The following is a 19,941-nucleotide window of genomic DNA, read 5'->3' as shown; positions in this document are numbered from 1 at the left end:
GATGAGTATGTAAACAAAGTGGCATAGTTAAAGTGGCTATTGATACATGTATTACATAAGGATGCAGTAGATGATATAGAGTACAGTATATACGTATGCATATGAGATGAATAATGTAGGGTATGTAACATTATATCAGGTAGCATTGTTTAATGTGGCTAGTGATATATTTTACATCATTTCCCATCAGTTCCCATTATTAAAGTGGCTGGAGTTGAGTCAGTGTCAGTGTGTTGGCAGCAGCCACTCAATGTTAGTGGTGGCTGTTTAACAGTCTGATGGCCTTGAGATAGAAGCTGTTTTTCAGTCTCTCGGTCCCAGCTTTGATGCACCTGTACTGACCTCGCCTTCTGGATGATAGCGGGGTGAACAGGCAGTGGTTCGGGTGGTTGTTGTCCTTGATGATCTTTATGGCCTTCCTGTAACATCGGGTGGTGTAGGTGTCCTGGAGGGCAGGTAGTTTGCCCCCGGTGATGCGTTGTGCAGACCTCACTACCCTCTGGAGAGCCTTACGGTTGTGGGCGGAGCAGTTGCCGTACCAGGCGGTGATACAGCCCGCCAGGATGCTCTCGATTGTGCATCTGTAGAAGTTTGTGAGTGCTTTTGGTGACAAGCCGAATTTCTTCAGCCTCCTGAGGTTGAAGAGGCGCTGCTGTGCCTTCTTCACGATGCTGTCTGTGTGAGTGGACCAATTCAGTTTGTCTGTGATGTGTATGCCGAGGAACTTAAAACTTGCTACCCTCTCCACTACTGTTCCATCGATGTGGATAGGGGGGTGTTCCCTCTGCTGTTTCCTGAAGTCCACAATCATCTCCTTAGTTTTGTTGACGTTGAGTGTGAGGTTATTTTCCTGACACCACACTCCGAGGGCCCTCACCTCCTCCCTGTAGGCCGTCTCGTCGTTGTTGGTAATCAAGCCTACCACTGTTGTGTCGTCCGCAAACTTGATGATTGAGTTGGAGGCGTGTGTGGCCACGCAGTCGTGGGTGAACAGGGAGTACAGGAGAGGGCTCAGAACGCACCCTTGTGGGGCCCCAGTGTTGAGGATCAGCGGGGTGGAGATGTTGTTGCCTACCCTCACCACCTGGGGCGGCCCGTCAGGAAGTCCAGTACCCCGTTGCACAGGGCGGGTCGAGACCCAGGGTCTCGAGCTTGATGACGAGCTTGGAGGGTACTATGGTGTTGAATGCCGAGCTGTAGTCGATGAACAGCATTCTCACATAGGTATTCCTCTTGTCCAGATGGGTTAGGGCAGTGTGCAGTGTGGTTGAGATTGCATCGTCTGTGGACCTATTTGGGCGGTAAGCAAATTGGAGTGGGTCTAGGGTGTCAGGTAGGGTGGAGGTGATATGGTCCTTGGCTAGTCTCTCAAAGCACTTCATGATGACGGAAGTGAGTGCTACGGGGCGGTAGTCGTTTAGCTCAGTTACCTTAGCTTTCTTGGGAACAGGAACAATGGTGGCCCTCTTGAAGCATGTGGGAACAGAAGACTGTTATAGGGATTGATTGAATATGTCCGTAAACACACCGGCCAGCTGGTCTGCGCATGCTCTGAGGGCGCGGCTGGGGATGCCGTCTGGGCCTGCAGCCTTGCAAGGGTTAACACGTTTAAATGTCTTACTCACCTCGGCTGCAGTGAAGGAGAGTCCGCATGTTTTCGTTGCAGGCCGTGTCAGTGGCACTGTATTGTCCTCAAAGCGGGCAAAAAAGTTATTTAGTCTTTCTTCTTGTAGTCCGTGATTGACTGTAGACCCTGCCACATACCTCTTGTGTCTGAGCCGTTGAATTGAGATTCTACTTTGTCTCTGTACTGACGCTTAGCTTGTTTGATTGCCTTGCGGAGGGAATAGCTGCACTGTTTGTATTCGGTCATATTACCAGTCACCTTGCCCTGATTAAAAGCAGTGGTTCGCGCTTTCAGTTTCACGCGAATGCTGCCATCAATCCACGGTTTCTGGTTAGGGAATGTTTTAATCGTTGCTATGGGAACGACATCTTCAACGCACGTTCTAATGAACTCGCACACCGAATCAGCGTATTCGTCAATGTTGTTATCTGACGCAATACGGAACATATCCCAGTCCACGTGATGGAAGCAGTCTTGGAGTGTGGAGTCAGCTTGGTCGGACCAGCGTTGGACAGACCTCAGCGTGGGAGCTTCTTTTTTTAGTTTCTGTCTGTAGGCAGGGATCAACAAAATGGAGTCGTGGTCAGCTTTTCCGAAAGGAGGGCGGGGCAGGGCCTTATATGCGTCGCGGAAGTTAGAGTAACAATGATCCAAGGTTTTTCCACCCCTGGTTGCGCAATCGATATGCTGATAAAATTTAGGGAGTCTTGTTTTCAGATTAGCCTTGTTAAAATCCCCAGCTACAATGAATGCAGCATCCGGATAAATGGATTCCAGTTTGCAAAGAGTCAAATAAAGTTTGTTCAGAGCCATCGATGTGTCTGCTTGGGGGGGATATATATGGCTGTGATTATAATCGAAGAGAATTCTCTTGGAAGATAATGTGGTCTACATTTGATTGTGAGGAATTCTAAATCAGGTGAACAGAAGGATTTGAGTTCCTGTATGTTTCTTTCATCACACCATGTCTCGTTAGCCATAAGGCATACGCCCCCGCCCCTCTTCTTACCAGAAAGATGTTTGTTTCTGTCGGCGCGATGCTTGGAGAAACCCGCTGACTGCACCGCCTCCGATAGCGTCTCTCCAGTGAGCCATGTTTCCGTGAAGCAAAGAACGTTACAGTCTCTGATGTCCCTCTGGAATGCTACCCTTGCTCGGATTTCATCAACCTTGTTGTCAAGAGACTGGACATTGGCAAGAAGAATGCTAGGGAGTGGTGCGCGATGTGCCCGTCTCCGGAGTCTGACCAGAACACCGCCTCGTTTCCCTCTTTTACGGAGTCGTTTTTTTGGGTTGCCGCATGGGATCCATTCCGTTGTCCTGGTTGAAAGGCAGTAAGACAGTGAGACAGTGAGACAGACCTGCCCAGACAGTGAGACAGACCTGCCCAGACAGTGAGACAGTGAGACAGTGAGACCGAGAGACAGTGAGACAGTGAGACAGACCTGCAGAGACAGTGAGACACACCTGCCCAGACAGTGAGACAGTGAGACAGTGAGACAGTGAGACAGAGAGACAGTGAGACAGAGAGACAGTAAGACAGAGAGACAGTGAGACAGTGAGACAGTGAGACAGAGAGACAGTGAGACAGTGAAACAGTGAGACAGAGAGACAGTGAGACAGTGAGACAGTGAGACAGTGAGACAGAGAGACAGTGAGACAGAGAGACAGTGAGACAGTGAGACAGAGAGACAGTGAGACAGTGAGACAGAGAGACAGTGAGACAGTGAGACAGAGATACAGTGAGACAGTGAGACAGAGAGACAGTGAGACAGAGAGACAGAGAGACAGTGAGACAGTGAGACAGACCTGCACAGACAGTGAGACAGTGAGACAGTGAGACAGAGAGACAGTGAGACAGACCTGCACAGACAGTGAGACAGTGAGACAGTGAGACAGAGAGACAGTGAGACAGAGAGACAGTGAGACAGTGAGACAGAGAGACAGTGAGACAGTGAGACAGAGAGACAGTGAGACAGAGATACAGTGAGACAGTGAGACAGAGAGACAGTGAGACAGAGAGACAGAGAGACAGTGAGACAGTGAGACAGTGAGACAGCACGTCATACATTTTTCGTACTTGACAAAATACTGCACCAAACACCTTAGTTAAACGTCAAACTGCTCAACTAAAACATACATATATATATATATATATTTAAATCGATTTCCTGAGTTATCTTATATTAGTTCTGTGGATTTTGAGGAAGTGAAATAGGCTAGGGGGGGGGACAATCATCATAAACCAAATGTGGAATCGGTCAGGAAACACACCTCCAACACGGAAATCTCTGTTGTTGTTGTTGTTGTTGTTGTTGTAATGAGCAACAGAAAAACTTGTGTGCCAATAAGGCAGTGGATGTTTAAAATGTGGTTGTCGTCATCCAATCAGCTGATGTGTCTCTTATCTGTCCACTGCGACCATATTGTGACCAGAGTCTCTGGCCCCTCCCTGTATGCAAATGAACCTGCCTTGGACTTGGACCTTTTATAGTCAATAGTTTTATCCTCTCATCATTACAGCCTACTTATTATCCAATCATTTGAGACTGGTTTTAATAGGCTCCTGTCCCGATAACCTCAACCTGTCCGCAGCCATTACAAATAAATATTCAGAGAATCTCTCCTCCTCAATCTCTGGGAAAAACAACGAGTATGTGGATGTGACAACAACAACAAAAATACAATTAATGCACAGTATAAATATAATCATTTAAAAAAAGATACTTAGGCTCTAATGCACACAGGAAACAACACAAACAGGTTCAGAACAGACTGCAAAGCGCATCTCCGAATTGGTCTAAACAGTTCTGGGTGGTTCTTTACGGATGTTTAGTATAATGTTTTTATATTAATTGTAATCGTTGTATTGTAAATAACCTTTAGTATAAGCCTAAAGGGAGGGGTTGGGGGCGGGGGAATAACCTTTAGTATAAGCCTAAAGGGAGGGGTTGGGGCGGGGGAATAACCTTTAGTATAAGCCTAAAGGGAGGGGTTGGGGGCGTGGGGGAATAACCTTTAGTATAAGCCTAAAGGGAGGGGTTGGGGGCGGGGGAATAACCTTTAGTATAAGCCTAAAGGGAGGGGTTGGGGGCAGGGGGAATAACCTTTAGTATAAGCCTAAAGGGAGGGGTTGGGGGGGGGGAATAACCTTTAGTATAAGCCTAAAGGGAGGGGTTGGGGGCGGGGGGAATAACCTTTAGTATAAGCCTAAAGGGAGGGGTTGGGGGCGGGGGAATAACCTTTAGTATAAGCCTAAAGGGAGGGGTTGGGGGCGGGGGAATAACCTTTAGTATAAGCCTAAAGGGAGGGGTTGGGGGCGGGGGAATAACCTTTAGTATAAGCCTAAAGGGAGGGGTTGGGGGCGGGGGGGAATAACCTTTAGTATAAGCCTAAAAAGGGAGGGGTTGGGGGCGGGGGAATAACCTTTAGTATAAGCCTAAAGGAGGGGTTGGGGCGGGGGAATAACCTTTAGTATAAGCCTAAAGGGAGGGGTTGGGGGCGGGGGGAATAACCTTTAGTATAAGCCTAAAGGGAGGGGTTGGGGGCGGGGGAATAACCTTTAGTATTAGTATAAGCCTAAAGGGAGGGGTTGGGGGGGGGGGAATAACCTTTAGTATAAGCCTAAAGGGAGGGGTTGGGGGCGGGGGAATAACCTTTAGTATAAGCCTAAAGGGAGGGGTTGGGGGCGGGGGAATAACCTTTAGTATAAGCCTAAAGGGAGGGGTTGGGGCAAAGGGAGGGGTTGGGGGGGGGAATAACCTTTAGTATAAGCCTAAAGGGAGGGGTTGGGGGCGGGGGAATAACCTTTAGTATAAGCCTAAAGGGAGGGGTTGGGGGCGGGGGGAATAACCTTTAGTATAAGCCTAAAGGGAGGGGTTGGGGGCGGGGGAATAACCTTTAGTATAAGCCTAAAGGGAGGGGTTGGGGGCGGGGGAATAACCTTTAGTATAAGCCTAAAGGGAGGGGTTGGGGGCGGGGGAATAACCTTTAGTATAAGCCTAAAGGGAGGGGTTGGGGGCGGGGGAATAACCTTTAGTATAAGCCTAAAGGGAGGGGTTGGGGCGGGGGGGTTTATCAATGCAAATGGTGGAAGAAGCAGACTGAATGACCGAATAGTCTGTTGGATTATCAAGCAGAACTTCATCGTCGTAACACAAAGTGTCCTCTTTTATACCAGTGAATATGGTCCAATTAGTTTGTGAGACTAACTGATATTCAGTCCCCATCAGGGTAAATTCTACTTCCATCTAGTCAATACAGGGAGTAGTCTGAAATTCTAATTTTCCTCATTTCAGTTTACTTTCTGTATTGACTAGATGGAAACCGTATAGATGAACACATACAGTGTTTGATAGTAACACATCACATCTTAACTCAACATCCCTAACTCAACATCCCTAACTCAACATCCCTAACTCAACATCCCTTAACTCAACATCCCTAACTCAACATCCCTAACTCAACCATGGCTAACTCAACATCCCTAACTCAACATCCCCAACTCAACATCCCTAACTCAACATCCCTAACTCAACATCCCTAACTCAACCATGGCTAACTCAACATCCCTAACTCAACATCCCTAACTCAACATCCCTAACTCAACATCCCTAACTCAACATCCCCTAACTCAACATCCCCTAACTCAACCATGGCTAACTCAACATCCCCTAACTCAACATCCCTAACTCAACATCCCTAACTCAATATCCCTAACTCAACATCCCCTAACTCAATATCCCTAACTCAACATCCCCTAACTCAACATCCCTAACTCAACATCCCCTAACTCAACATCCCCTAACTCAATATCCCCTAACTCAACATCCCCTAACTCAACATCCCCTAACTCAACATCCCTAACTCAACCATGGCTAACTCAACATCCCCTAACTCAACATCCCCTAACTCAACATCCCTAACTCAACATCCCCTAACTCAACATCCCTAACTCAACATCCCCTAACTCAACATCCCCTAACTCAACATCCCTAACTCAACCATGGCTAACTCAACATCCCTAACTCAACATCCCTAACTCAACATCCCTAACTCAACATCCCTAACTCAACATCCCTAACTCAACCATGACTAACTCAACATCCCTAACTCAACATCCCTAACTCACTAACTCCTAGTGACCCACTCTGGGAGTGTTAAAGAGCTGATCCACAAGTTCTCACGCTCAGAGAACAGAGAATGGCTCATCAGTTCCGTCAGGAGCGGATGCCTGCCTGAAGACAACCGGCCAATCAAGATGTCTACAGCCAGGACTGGCCAATCAGACCTCCCTGTCCAACCCAAAACACTCCCAGTAGTACCACAGTACAGATGTCCACAGCCAGGACTGGCCAATCGGAGACTGAGAAGACAGTGGTCAAGTCCACCTCCCAGTCCCAGTCCAACTCAGGCATTCCCAGAGAACCAGAGCCCAGACAGGATGTCCACAGCCAGGACTGGCCAATCAGAGACTGAGAAGACAGTGATCAAGTCCACCTCCCAGAGAACCAGAGCCCAGACAGGATGTCCACAGCCAGGACTGGCCAATCAGAGACTGAGAAGACAGTGATCAAGTCCACCTCCCAGAGAACCAGAGCCGGGTGGCTTCTATTAAAATGTCCACACAGGGAGTTCCACCCAGTCCAACCCAGTCCAACCCAGTCCAACCCAGCTTGAGGGGGCTGAAGACATTCTCCTCTCACCCCAGCAGTACTTCAGACAGTCACTCCCAGAAGAGCCAGGGACAGAGACAGAGCCAGGGGACAGAGCCAGGGGACAGAGACAGAGCCCGGGGACAGAGCCCGGGGACAGAGACAGGGGACAGAGTCAGGGACAGAGACAGAGACAGGGGACAGAGACAGGGACAGAGACAGAGACAGAGCCAGGGGACAGAGACAGAGCCAGGGGACAGAGACGGGGACAGAGCCAGGGGACAGAGACGGGGACAGAGCCAGGGGACAGAGCCAGGGACAGAGCGAGGGACAGGGCAACACAACATTGCATCCGCAAAATTCTGTCCACGAAAGCAGTCAATAAATGATCGCATGTGCATCTAAACCCAATGTACCGACTCAAACTAATGGCTTGTACCTAACCACAGCTTATTCAGTGGCTTCTGCCTTTCTGTGTGAGAAGCTGTCGGCTGTTAATGATGTTGTTACCAGTCTGCTGTATGAGGATGCCACACTGATGTTTACATCACAGCCTTGCATGTCTGTTCAGCGTAATTTACTGGTTGATTTGCACATGATACAATCTCAGATCTCGCAGCTTAACATACGGCACCTTCAAACGCTCCCTGTGCAGTGCTCCTCTCTCTGTCTCTGTCTCTCTCTATTTCTTCCTCTCTCTACCCCCCCCCCTCTCTCTCTTTTTTCTCTCTCTCTCTTTCTTCCCTCTCTCTCTTCCTCTCTCTACCCCCTCTCTCTCTCTCTTTCTTCCCTTTCTCTCTTCCTCTCTCTACCCCCCTCTCTCTCTGTCTCTGTCTCTCTCTATTTCTTCCTCTCTCTACCCCCTCTCTCTCTTTTTTCTCTCTCTCTTTCTTCCCTCTCTCTCTTCCTCTCTCTACCCCCCTCTCTCTCTCTCTTTCTTCCCTTTCTCTCTTCCTCTCTCTACCCCCCCTCTCTCTCTCTCTCTGTCTCTCTCTATTTCTTCCTCTCTCTACCCCCTCTCTCTCTTTTTCTCTCTCTCTCTTTCTTCTCTCTCTCTCTTCTCTCTCTACCCCCTCTCTCTCTCTCTTTCTTCCTCTCTCTCTTCCTCTCTCTACCCCCCTCTCTCTCACTCTGTCTCTGTCTCTCTCTATTTCTTCCTCTCTCTACCCCCCTCTCTCTCTTTTTTCTCTCTCTCTTTCTTCCCTCTCTCTCTCTTCCTCTCTCTACCCCCTCTCTCTCTCTCTTTCTTCCCTCTCTCTCTTCCTCTCTCTACCCCCCCTCTCTCTCTCTCTCTTTCTTCCCTCTCTCTCTTCCTCTCTCTCTACCCCCCTCTCTCTCTCTTTCTTCCTCTCTCTCTTCCTCTCTCTACCCCCCCTCTCTCTCTTTCTTCCCTCTCTCTCTTCCTCTCTACCCCCCTCTCTCTCTCTCTCTGTCTCTCTCTCTTTCTTCCCTCTCTCTCTTCCTCTCTCTACCCCTCCCCGCTCTCTCTCTCTCTCTCTCACCCCCTCTCTCTCTCCTCTCTCTCTCTCTCTCTCTCTCTCTCTCTCACCCCCTCTCTCTCTCTCTCTCTCTCTCTCTCTCTCACTCTCACCCCCCTCTCTCTCTCTCTCTCTCTCTCTCTCTCACCCCCTCTCTCTCTCTCTCTCTCTCTCTCTCTCTCTCTCTCTCTCACCCCTCTCTCTCCATCCCTCCAGCCATACATTTAATATCTTCTTCTCCTCCAGGAATCAGACTTTGATCCCAACAAGCAGCCTGAAAGTCCCCGTCTGAGAACGAGCCCTCCAATCCTGTCAAAGTCCGCCAGAACCCCAAATATCAGCTGTTCCTGGATGGAGACATGATTGGGAACGGATCCAGGGATACGAATGGAACGTCTGGGAGAGAGAACGGGAACGGGAGAGAACCCAGGAACAGTTCCCGTTTGGACAGCGCTAGCTCCAGATTCGGGCCAAACTTCCGCGGGTCCCTGGAATCGCTTGCCTCTCGGGACTGGGACACCATGTCAGACAGGGTGAAGACCCGGGGGGGGGGGGAGGGGACTAGGGGTCACTTAGGGCTGGTACTGGGGACAGGGGAATCACACAGGGCTGGGGACCAATAACAGGTCTGGTGCTTGGGCCTGCAGGGGCCAGGGGATTCATTCAGGGGTGGTGGTTGTGGCCAGTACTGCTAGGGGTCAGGAGAATCAGACATGGCCCGAGGGACAGTATTAGGGCTGGGGCTTGGACCTTCAGGGGCCAGTTCTGCCAAGGACCACCAGGGGCCGAGATGGGGGAATGGGGGCCAGGGGAACGACCTGTTGTCCACCCACTCTAACTAAACTGATCAGCACCAGATGTAGACTTAAGCAGATCACCAACTGCTGTACTGTAGGAGCATGGTGTGACCCACCTTAGACCTGGGCTTTATGATGCATCGCCACCTACTGGTGTACAACAGGCGTTACAATAATATCAATATTAAAATACATATTGGAATTGACTGTAATGTTAAAGACAACTGTAAGTATCTGAAGAAATCTTGGTTTTCCATCCCACATTTCTCCTTGGAATGAAAACAGCGTTCTCCATCCTCTACAATGGCACACAATGCTGTCATGCCTCTCTCAGCACATTCCTTAAATGTTCAGGAACATTTAAGATATAATATATAATATATAATATATATAATAATTAAAAGACAACATTTTTTAGAGTGTTAATGTTTTTTATTTGATGTTTTTTAATCAATGTAGTGTTTCTGTGTGTTGTCTAGGTGGGAGGTTTTGAGAGTCCTCTCAGGGTGTTCAACAGTCCCTACGCTACAGCGGCTTCCACGGAATACAACCCTGGAATGAACCGGATGTCAGAGCAAAAGGTAAGACACTCAGCAAAATGGGATTATTATTATTACAGAAACCAACTGTTTTACCAATAACTTGTCTTAGAGAACAAAGAGTGATGATATTAATTGCGAAAGTATTCACCCCCCTTTGGCATTTTTACTATTTTGTTGCCTTACAACCTGGAATTAAAATAGATTTTGGGGGGGGGTTGTATCATTTGATTTACACAACATACCACTTCGAAGATACAACATATGTTTCAATGCAAAACAAACAAGAAATAAGATTTTAAAAAGTGAAAACTTGATAACTATTCACCCTCCAAAGGCTTTGTAGAGCCATCTTATGCAGCAATTACAGCTGCAAGTCTCTTGGGGTATGTCTCTATAAGCTTGGCACATCTAGCCACTGGGATGTTTGCTCTTTATTCAATACAAAAACTGCTCCAGCTCCTTCAAGTTGGATGGGTTCCGCTGGTGGACAGCAATCTTTAAGTCATACCACAGATTCTCAATTGGATTGAGGTCTGAGCTTTGACTAGGTCATTCCAAGACATTTAAATGTTCCCCTTAAACCACTCAAGTGTTGCTTTAGCAGTATGCTTAGGGTCATTGTCGTGCTGGAAGGTGAACCTCCGTCCCAGACTCAAATCTCTGGAAGACTGAAACAGGTTTCCCTCAAGAATTTCCCTGTATTTAGCGCCATCCACCATTCCTTAAATTCTGACCAGTTTCCCAGTCCTTGCCGATGAAATACATCCCCACAGCATGATGCTGCCACCACCATGCTTCATTGTGGGGATGGTGTTCTCGGGGTGATGAGAGGTGTTGGGTTTGCGCCAGACATAGCGTTTTCCTTGATGGCCAAAAAGCTCAATTTTAGTCTCATCTGACCAGAGTGCCTTCTTCCATATGTTTGGGGAGTCTCCCACATGCCTTTTGGCGAACAACAAACATGTTTGCTTATTTTTTTCTTTAAGCAATGGCTTTTTTCTAGCCACACGTAAAGCCCAGCTCTGTAGAGTGTACAGTGTAAAGGGGTCCTATGGACAGATACTCCAATCTCCGCTGTGGAGCTTTGCAGCTCCTTCAGGGTTATCTTTGGTCTCTTTGTTGCCTCTCTGATTAATGCCCACCTTGTCTGGTCCGTTTTGGTGCATTTTGGTGCGCGGCCCTCTCTTGGCAGTTTTGTTGTGGTGCCATATTCTTTCAATTTTTGGAATAATAGATTTAATGGTGCTCCGTGGGATTGTCAAAGTTTTGGATATTTTTTTATAACCCAACCCTGATCTGTTTGGAGAGCTCCTTGGTCTTCATGGTGCCACTTACTTAGTGGTGTTGCAGACTCTGGGGCCTTTCAGAACAGCTATATACATACTGAGATCATGTGACACTTAGATTGCACTCAGGTGGACTTTATTTAACTATTGATGTGACTTCTGAAGGTAATTGGTTGCACCAGATCTTATTTAGGGGCTTCATAACAAAGGGGGTGAGCACTACTTTTCTGTTAAGAATTTTCACTTCACCAATTTGGACTGTTTTGTGTATGTCCATTACATGAACTCCCAATAAAAATCCATTTAAATTACAGGTTGTAAGGCAACCAAATAGGAAAAACCCCAAGGGGGATGAATACTTTTGCAAGGCGCTGAATATGATTGTAAATCCCATTTATCTCAGTTTGACTACCTTTTTCTATTTTTCCGTTCTCTATCCATCTACACTCTCCCTCCCTCTCCCCTTTCCCTCTCGGCTCCCTCCCTCTCCCCTCTCCCTGGTCTATCCATCCATCTCCCCTCCTCTCTCCCTGTTCTCTACCTTCCCCTCCCTTCTCCGTTCTCTCACCTTCCCCTCCCCTCTCCCTGTTCTCTCCCTTCCCTTCCCCTCTCCCTGTTCTCTCCCTCCCTTCCTTTCCCCTCCCCTCTCCCTGTTCTCTCCCTTCCTTTCCCCTCCCCTCTCCCTGTTCTCTCCCTTCCTTCCCCTCCCCTCTCCCTGCCCCCCTGTTCTCTCCCTTCCACCTCTCCTGTTCTCTCCTTCCTTTCCCTCCCCTCTCCCTGTTCTCTCCCTTCCTTTCCCCTCCCCTCTCCCTGTTCTCCCTTCCTTTCCCCTCCCCTCTCCCTGTTCTCTCCTTCCTTTCCCCTCCCCTCTCCCTGTTCTCTCCCTCCCTGTTCTCTTCCCCTCTCCTTCCCCCTCTCCCCTCCCTCCTCCCTGTTCTCCCTCCCTTCCCTGTTCTCTCCCCTCCCTCCTGTTCCCCTCCCCTGTTCTCTCCCTCCCCTCCCTGTTCTCTCTCTTCCCTTCCCCTCTCCCTGTTCTCTCCCTTCCTTTCCCCTCCCTCTCCCTGTTCTCTCCCTTCCTTTCCCCTCCCTCTCCCTCTCCCTCTCCTGTTCCTCCCCCTCCCCCTCTCCCTGTTCTCTCCCTCCCCTCCCTGTTCTCTCCCTTCCCCTGTTCTCTCCCTCCCCTCCCTTCTTCTCTTCCCTTCCCCGCTCCCTGTTCTCTCCTTCCTTTCCCCTCTCCCTGTTCTCTCCCTTCCTTTCCCCTCCCCTCTCCCTGTTCTCTCCCTCCCCTCCTGTTCTCTCTCCCTTCCCTGTTCTCTCCCTCCCCTCCCTGTTCTCTCCCTCCCCTCCCTGTTCTCTCTCTTCCCTCCCTGTTCTCTCCCTTCCCCCTGTTCTCTCCCTCCCCTCCCTGTTCTCTCTCTTCCCTTCCCCTCTCCCTGTTCTCTCCCTCCCCTCCCTGTTCTCTCCCTTCCCCCTGTTCCCCTCCCCTCCCTGTTTCTCTCTTCCCTTCCCCCCTGTTCTCTCTCCTTCCCCTCCCCTCCCCTGATCTTCTCTTCCCTTCCCCTCTCCCTGTTCTCTCCCTCCCCTCTCCCTGTTCTCTCCCTCCCTCCCTGTTCTCTCCCTTCCCTTCCCGCTCCCTGTTCTCTCTCTTCCCTTCCCCTCTCCCTGTTCTCTCCCTTCCTTTCCCCTCCCCACTCCCTGTTCTCTCCCTCCTCTCCCTGTTCTCTCTTCCCTTCCCCTCTCCCTGTTCTCTCCCTCCCCTCCCTGTTCTCTCTCTTCCCTTCCCCGCTCCCTGTTCTCTCTCTTCCCTTCCCCTCTCCCTGTTGCCTCCGTTCCCCTCCCCTCCTCTTTTCTCTCTCTCCGTTAGATGCAGGAGGTGATGTCTCCAGCCACGTCAGAGCTGAACCTGTTCAACAGCTACAACAGCAGAAGTAGCAGCCCCGTGCTCTCCTTCACCTCGGCTGCGACCTCCTCACGTGCACGCTTCTCAACCTTCGACTCTCTCAGGAGGCGGGACCAGCCGGTGAGTGGGCGGAGCTATAATACAGGGTTAAATAACAACCATCTCAGTAACATATTTGTATGCCTTTTGACACATTATAAAGGCTCATAATATATCTAATAGCGGTACTGCTATAGTGTACATCTGTATGACTGACCCCTGGGTCTTCCAGGTGATGCCAAGCCAACTCCCCATGCGGTCCACAGCGTCGCCTGTTGCTATGCCCAGCAAGAGAGACTACATCGAGGAGCTGACCAGACAGATGGATGCCTGTCAGAAGGTGCAGTATGAAGACTCTCGCTCGCTCACTCACTCTCAGTCAGTCAGTCACTCACTCAGTCACTCACTCACTCACTCAGTCACTCAGTCACTCACTCAGTCACTCACTCACTCACTCAGTCAGTCACTCACTCAGTCACTCACTCACTCACTCAGTCACTCAGTCACTCACTCACTCACTCACTCAGTCACTCAGTCACTCACTCACTCACTCACTCACTCACTCACTCACTCACTCACTCACTCAGTCACTCACTCACTCACTCACTCACTCACTCAGTCACTCACTCACTCACTCACTCACTCACTCACTCACTCACACTCTGTCTCTCTCACTCCGTGTCCCCCTTCCTTCCACAGAGGAACCAGTTCCTGGAGGCAGAGAGCATAGAGATGGACAAGGAGAGGAACCAGATCAGGTTGGAGATGAGAGGCCTGTTGGTGAACAACGAGGACCTTCTCAGAACCAACAGTACCCTGCAGGTGTGTAGCATGATGGACTACAATACCCAGAATGCTCTGTGTAACATATCTGGTTTGATCTCAGTAAAGATGTTGCCTGGGTACTAGTCTGTTTGTGCCTTGATACCACTCCTTGTCATGGCAAAGAGTGGCATGATGGCACAAACAGACTGGTACCCAGGCTAGTAAAGAGGTTCCTGAAGCTAACGTAATGTCCTGTCTCCTTACCAATCCAAGATGGAGATGAACAGGATGAGGATGAGGATGGTAGAGCTGGAGAGAGACAACACGGCCATGACGGAACGCTTCAAAGTTATGGAGGTAGGCTTCTGGACTACACAGAAACTACACTGTGTTCATCTGGACTGGACAACACAGAAACTACACTGTGTTCATCTGGACTGGACAACACAGAAACTACACTGTGTTCATCTGGACTGGAAAACACAGAAACTACACTATTTTAATCTGGACTGGACAACACAGAAACTACACTGTGTTCATCTTGCTGAGACTACACAGAAACTACACTGTGTTCATCTTGCTGAGACTACACAGAAACTACACTGTGTTCATCTTGCTGAGACTACACAGAAACTACACTGTGTTCATCTTGCTGAGACTACACAGAAACTACACTGTGTTCATCTGGACTGGACTACACAGAAACTACACTGTGTTCATCTGGACTGGACTACACAGAAACTACACTGTGTTAATCTTGCTGAGACTACACAGAAACTACACTGTGTTCATCTTGCTGAGACTACACAGAAACTACACTGTGTTCATCTTGCTGAGACTACACAGAAACTACACTGTGTTCATCTTGCTGAGACTACACAGAAACTACACTGTGTTCATCTGGACTGGACTACACAGAAACTACACTGTGTTCATCTTGCTGAGACTACACAGAAACTACACTGTGTTCATCTTGCTGAGACTCTGCCATAGAGCTGGATAGAAGGATTATCTCCCAACACACAAGCTCCTACTTTCATTTCTTTGCAGATAGAAAACACAAGCACTAATATCTCAGTGTTGAAACACAGAGGATGACTCTAGAGAGCTGATCTCATCTATGTTTCCTCCAGACGGAGCTGACCGAGGCCAGGGCCCAGATGGTGGAGGCCAACACTCAGGAATACGCCTTCAACTTCCTGCAGCAGTCTCTGAAGAATAAGATACAGGTCGCTGAGGTACAGTATAGGCTTCTCCGTAATCAGATTCCACCACAGACCCCAGTTAGCTGGGCCTATTCTACCACAGACCTCAGTCAGTCAGCTGGGCCTATTCTACCACAGACCTCAGTCAGTCAGCTGGGCCTATTCTACCACAGACCTCAGTCAGTCAGCTGGGCCTATTCTACCACAGACCTCAGTCAGTCAGCTGGGCCTATTCTACCACAGACCTCAGTTAGCTGGGCCTATTCTACCACAGACCTCAGTCAGTTAGCTGGGCCTATTCTACCACAGACCTCAGTCAGTCAGCTGGGCCTATTCTACCACAGACCTCAGTCAGTCAGCTGGGCCTATTCTACCACAGACCTCAGTCAGTCAGCTGGGCCTATTCTACCACAGTCCTCAGTTAGCTGGGCCTATTCTACCACAGACCTCAGTTAGCTGGGCCTATTCTACCACAGACCTCAGTCAGTTAGCTGGGCCTATTCTACCACAGACCTCAGTCAGTTAGCTGGGCCTATTCTACCACAGACCTCAGTTAGCTGGGCCTATTCTACCACAGACCTCAGTTAGCTGGGCCTATTCTACCACAGACCTCAGTCAGTCAGCTGGGCCTATTCTACCACAGTCCTCAGTTAGCTGGGCCTATTCTACCACAGACCTCAGTTAGCTGGGCCTATTCTACCACAGACCTCAGTCAGTCAGCTGGGCCTATTCTACCACAGACCTCAGTCAGTCAGCTGGGCCTATTCTACCACAGACCTCAGTCAGTCAGCTGGGCCTATTCTACCACAGTCCTCAGTTAGCTGGGCCTATTTCTCACCACAGACCTCAGTTAGCTGGGCCTATTCTACCACAGACCTCAGTCAGTCAGCTGGGCCTATTCTACCACAGACCTCAGTCAGTTAGCTGGGCCTATTCTACCACAGACCTCAGTCAGTCAGTTAGCTGGGCCTATTCTACCACAGACCTCAGTCAGTCAGCTGGGCCTATTCTACCACAGACCTCAGTCAGTCAGCTGGGCCTATTCTACCACAGACCTCAGTCAGTCTGCTGGGCCTATTCTACCACAGTCCTCAGTTAGCTGGGCCTATTCTACCACAGACCAGTCAGTTAGCTGGGCCTATTCTACCACAGACCTCAGTCAGTTAGCTGGGCCTATTCTACCACAGACCTCAGTCAGTTAGCTGGGCCTATTCTACCACAGACCTCAGTCAGTCAGTTAGCTGGGCCTATTCTACCACAGACCTCAGTTAGCTGGGCCTATTCTACCACAGACCTCAGTTAGCTGGGCCTATTCTACCACAGACCTCAGTCAGTTAGCTGGGCCTATTCTACCACAGACCAGTCAGTTAGCTGGGACCATTCTACCACAGACCTCAGTTAGCTGGGCCTATCCTCCGTTATCTGGGCCTGTGTTTTTGACCTGCTTGCGTGAGCCCCTCTGCGCATTCAGAAAATGCACCCTACTCCCTACCATGACCCTGCTCAAAACGAGTGCACTATGTAACGAATAGTGTTCCATTTCAGCCTCTGTGTCTGTCCTACACCATGTCCCCTATAGGAGGCGCTAGAGAAGCAGACACTCCACGCCCAGGGGCTGTCAGAGAAGCTGTGGCTGTCTGAGAGACAGTTGGAGGATCTAGAGGTGGACAAGGAGACACGGGACAAGAAGAGATCAGAGCTCAGCGACACTGTCTTCAGACTGGAGACTGAGGTACAGTACTGTTCACTGTTACACACCTATAATGTAGCTACAAGGTTTGAGGTCAATTCTTATTCAATTCTTATTCAATTCTTATTCAATTCCCTTTCAAATTCCAGGGCAGTATTTAAAGTCATAGATAATTAAATTCCTTTCAATTCCAATGTTAGGTAAATTCCAAGAATTGTATTCCCAATTCAATATTAACCACAACAATTCCACAAATTCCAATTTTAATTAAATTCACAAGATGGGTACAGGATGGGTACAAGATGGGGTACAGGATGGGTACAAGATGGGTACAAGATGGGGTACAGGATGGGTACAAGATGGGGTACATGATGGGTACAGGATGGGGTACAGGATGGGTACAGGATGGGTACAAGATGGGGTACAGGATGGGTACAGGATGGGTACAGGATGGGTACAAGATGGGTACAAGATGGGGTACAGGATGGGTACAAGATGGGTACAGGATGGGTACAAGATGGGGTACAGGATGGGTACAAGATGGGGTACAGGATGGGGTACAGGATGGGTACAGGATGGGTACAAGATGGGGTACAGGATGGGTACAGGATGGGTACAAGATGGGGTACAGGATGGGTACAGGATGGGGTACAGGATGGGTACAGGATGGGGTACAGGATGGGTACAGGATGGGTACAGGATGGGTACAGGATGGGTACAAGATGGGGTACAGGATGGGTACAAGATGGGTACAAGATGGGTACAGGATGGGTAGAGGGTGGGTACAGGGTGGGTACAGGATGGGTACAGGATGGGGTACAGGATGGGGTACAGGGTGGGTACAGGATGGGTACAAGATGGGGTACAGGATGGGTACAAGATGGGGTACATGATGGGTACAGGATGGGGTACAGGATGGGTACAGGATGGGTACAAGATGGGGTACAGGATGGGTACAGGATGGGTACAGGATGGGTACAAGATGGGTACAGGATGGGTATAAGATGGGATACAGGATGGGTACAGGATGGGTACAGGATGGGTAGAGGATGGGTACAGGATGGGTAGAAGATGGGTACAGGATGGGTAGAGGGTGGGTACAGGATGGATACAGGATGGGTACAAGATGGGTACAGGATGGGTACAGGATGGGTAGAGGATGGGTACAATATATATATATATATATACAGTGCCTTGCGAAAGTATTTGGCCCCCTTGAACTTTGCGACCTTTTGCCACATTTCAGGCTTCAAACATAAAGATATAAAATTGTATTTTTTGTGAAGAATCAACAACAAGTGGGACACAATCATGAAGTGGAACGACATTTATTGGATATTTCAAACTTTTTTAACAAATCAAAAACTGAAAAATTGGGCGTGCAAAATTATTCAGCCCCCTTAAGTTAATACTTTGTAGCGCCACCTTTTGCTGCGATTACAGCTGTAAGTCGCTTGGGGTATGTCTCTATCAGTTTTGCACACCGAGAGACTGAATTTTTTTCCAATTCCTCCTTGCAAAACAGCTCGAGCTCAGTGAGGTTGGATGGAGAGCATTTGTGAACAGCAGTTTTCAGTTTTTTTCCACAGATTCTCGATTGGATTCAGGTCTGGACTTTGACTTGGCCATTCTAACACCTGAATATGTTTATTTTTGAACCATTCCATTGTAGATTTTGCTTTATGTTTTGGATCATTGTCTTGTTAGAAGACAAATCTCCGTCCCAGTCTCAGGTTTTCTTCCAGAATGGTCCTGTATTTGGCTCCATCCATCTTCCCATCAATTTTAACTATCTTCCCTGTCCCTGCTGAAGAAAAGCAGGCCCAAACCATGATGCTGCCTCCACCATGTTTGACAGTGGGGATGGTGTGTTCAGGGTGATGAGCTGTGTTGCTTTTACGCCAAACATAACGTTTTGCATTGTTGCCAAAAAGTTCAATTTTGGTTTCATCTGACCAGAGCACCTGTTTGGTGTGTCTCCCAGGTGGCTTGTGGCAAACTTTAAACGACACTTTTTATGGATATCTTTAAGAAATGGCTTTCTTCTTTCCACTCTTCCATAAAGGCCAGATTTGTGCAATATACAACTGATTGTTGTCCTATGGACAGAGTCTCCCACCTCAGCTGTAGATCTCTGCAGTTCATCCAGAGTGATCATGGGCCTCTTGGCTGCATCTCTGATCAGTCTTCTCCTTGTATGAGCTGAAAGTTTAGAGGGTCGGCCAGGTCTTGGTAGATTTGCAGTGGTCTGATACTCCTTCCATTTCAATATTATCGCTTGCACAGTGCTCCTTGGGATGTTTAAAGCTTGGGAAATCTTTTTGTATCCAAATCCGGCTTTAAACTTCTTCACAACAGAATCTCGGACCTGCCTGGTGTGTTCCTTGTTCTTCATGATGCTCTCTGCGCTTTTAACGGACCTCTGAGACTATCACAGTGCAGGTGCATTTATACGGAGACTTGATTACACACAGGTGAATTGTATTTATCATCATTAGTAATTTAGGTCAACATTGGATCATTCAGAGATCCTCACTGAACTTCTGGAGAGAGTTTTCTGCACTGAAAGTAAAGGGGCTGAATAATTTTGCACGCCCAATTTTTCAGTTTTTGATTTGTTAAAATTTTTAGAAATATCCAATAAATGTCGTTCCACTTCATGATTGTGTCCCACTTGTTGTTGATTCTTCACAAAAAAATACAGTTTTATATCTTTATGTTTGAAGCCTGACATGTGGCAAAAGGTCGCAAAGTTCAAGGGGGCCGAATACTTTCGCAAGGCACTGTATATATATTTTTTTTATCTTTTATTTAACTAGGGGCAAGTCAGTTAAGAACAAATTCTTATTTTCAATGATGGCCTACCGGGGAACAGTGGGTTAACTGCCTTGTTCAGGGGCAGAACGACAGATTTTCACCTTGTCAGTTCGGGGATTTGAACTTGCAACCTTTCGGTTG

At 48.5% G+C, this 19,941-nt stretch overlaps 1 protein-coding gene across 3 annotated transcripts in view; it reads left to right on the top strand.

The window, feature by feature from the left end:
• The window catches only part of LOC115123076 (cingulin-like protein 1), a 104,906-nt gene that overhangs the window by 58,107 nt on the left and 26,858 nt on the right, over positions 1–19,941 (top strand). For all 3 annotated transcript variants that reach the window (XM_065017176.1, XM_065017178.1, XM_065017177.1), the window contains 8 exons: positions 9,006–9,292; positions 10,036–10,137; positions 13,249–13,404; positions 13,556–13,663; positions 14,023–14,145; positions 14,362–14,445; positions 15,222–15,326; positions 16,873–17,025. In XM_065017176.1, coding sequence (XP_064873248.1) covers positions 9,119–9,292; positions 10,036–10,137; positions 13,249–13,404; positions 13,556–13,663; positions 14,023–14,145; positions 14,362–14,445; positions 15,222–15,326; positions 16,873–17,025 — 1,005 coding nt within the window. In that variant the 5' untranslated portion in view covers positions 9,006–9,118. The remainder of the gene's footprint in view (positions 1–9,005; positions 9,293–10,035; positions 10,138–13,248; positions 13,405–13,555; positions 13,664–14,022; positions 14,146–14,361; positions 14,446–15,221; positions 15,327–16,872; positions 17,026–19,941) is intronic.

The sequence above is a fragment of the Oncorhynchus nerka genome, linkage group LG4 (assembly GCF_034236695.1).
Source record: "Oncorhynchus nerka isolate Pitt River linkage group LG4, Oner_Uvic_2.0, whole genome shotgun sequence".
Classification (NCBI taxonomy): Eukaryota; Metazoa; Chordata; class Actinopteri; order Salmoniformes; family Salmonidae; genus Oncorhynchus; species Oncorhynchus nerka.
Note: the sequence above shows the minus strand (reverse complement) of the source record. Positions and strands in the feature narration are given on the sequence as shown.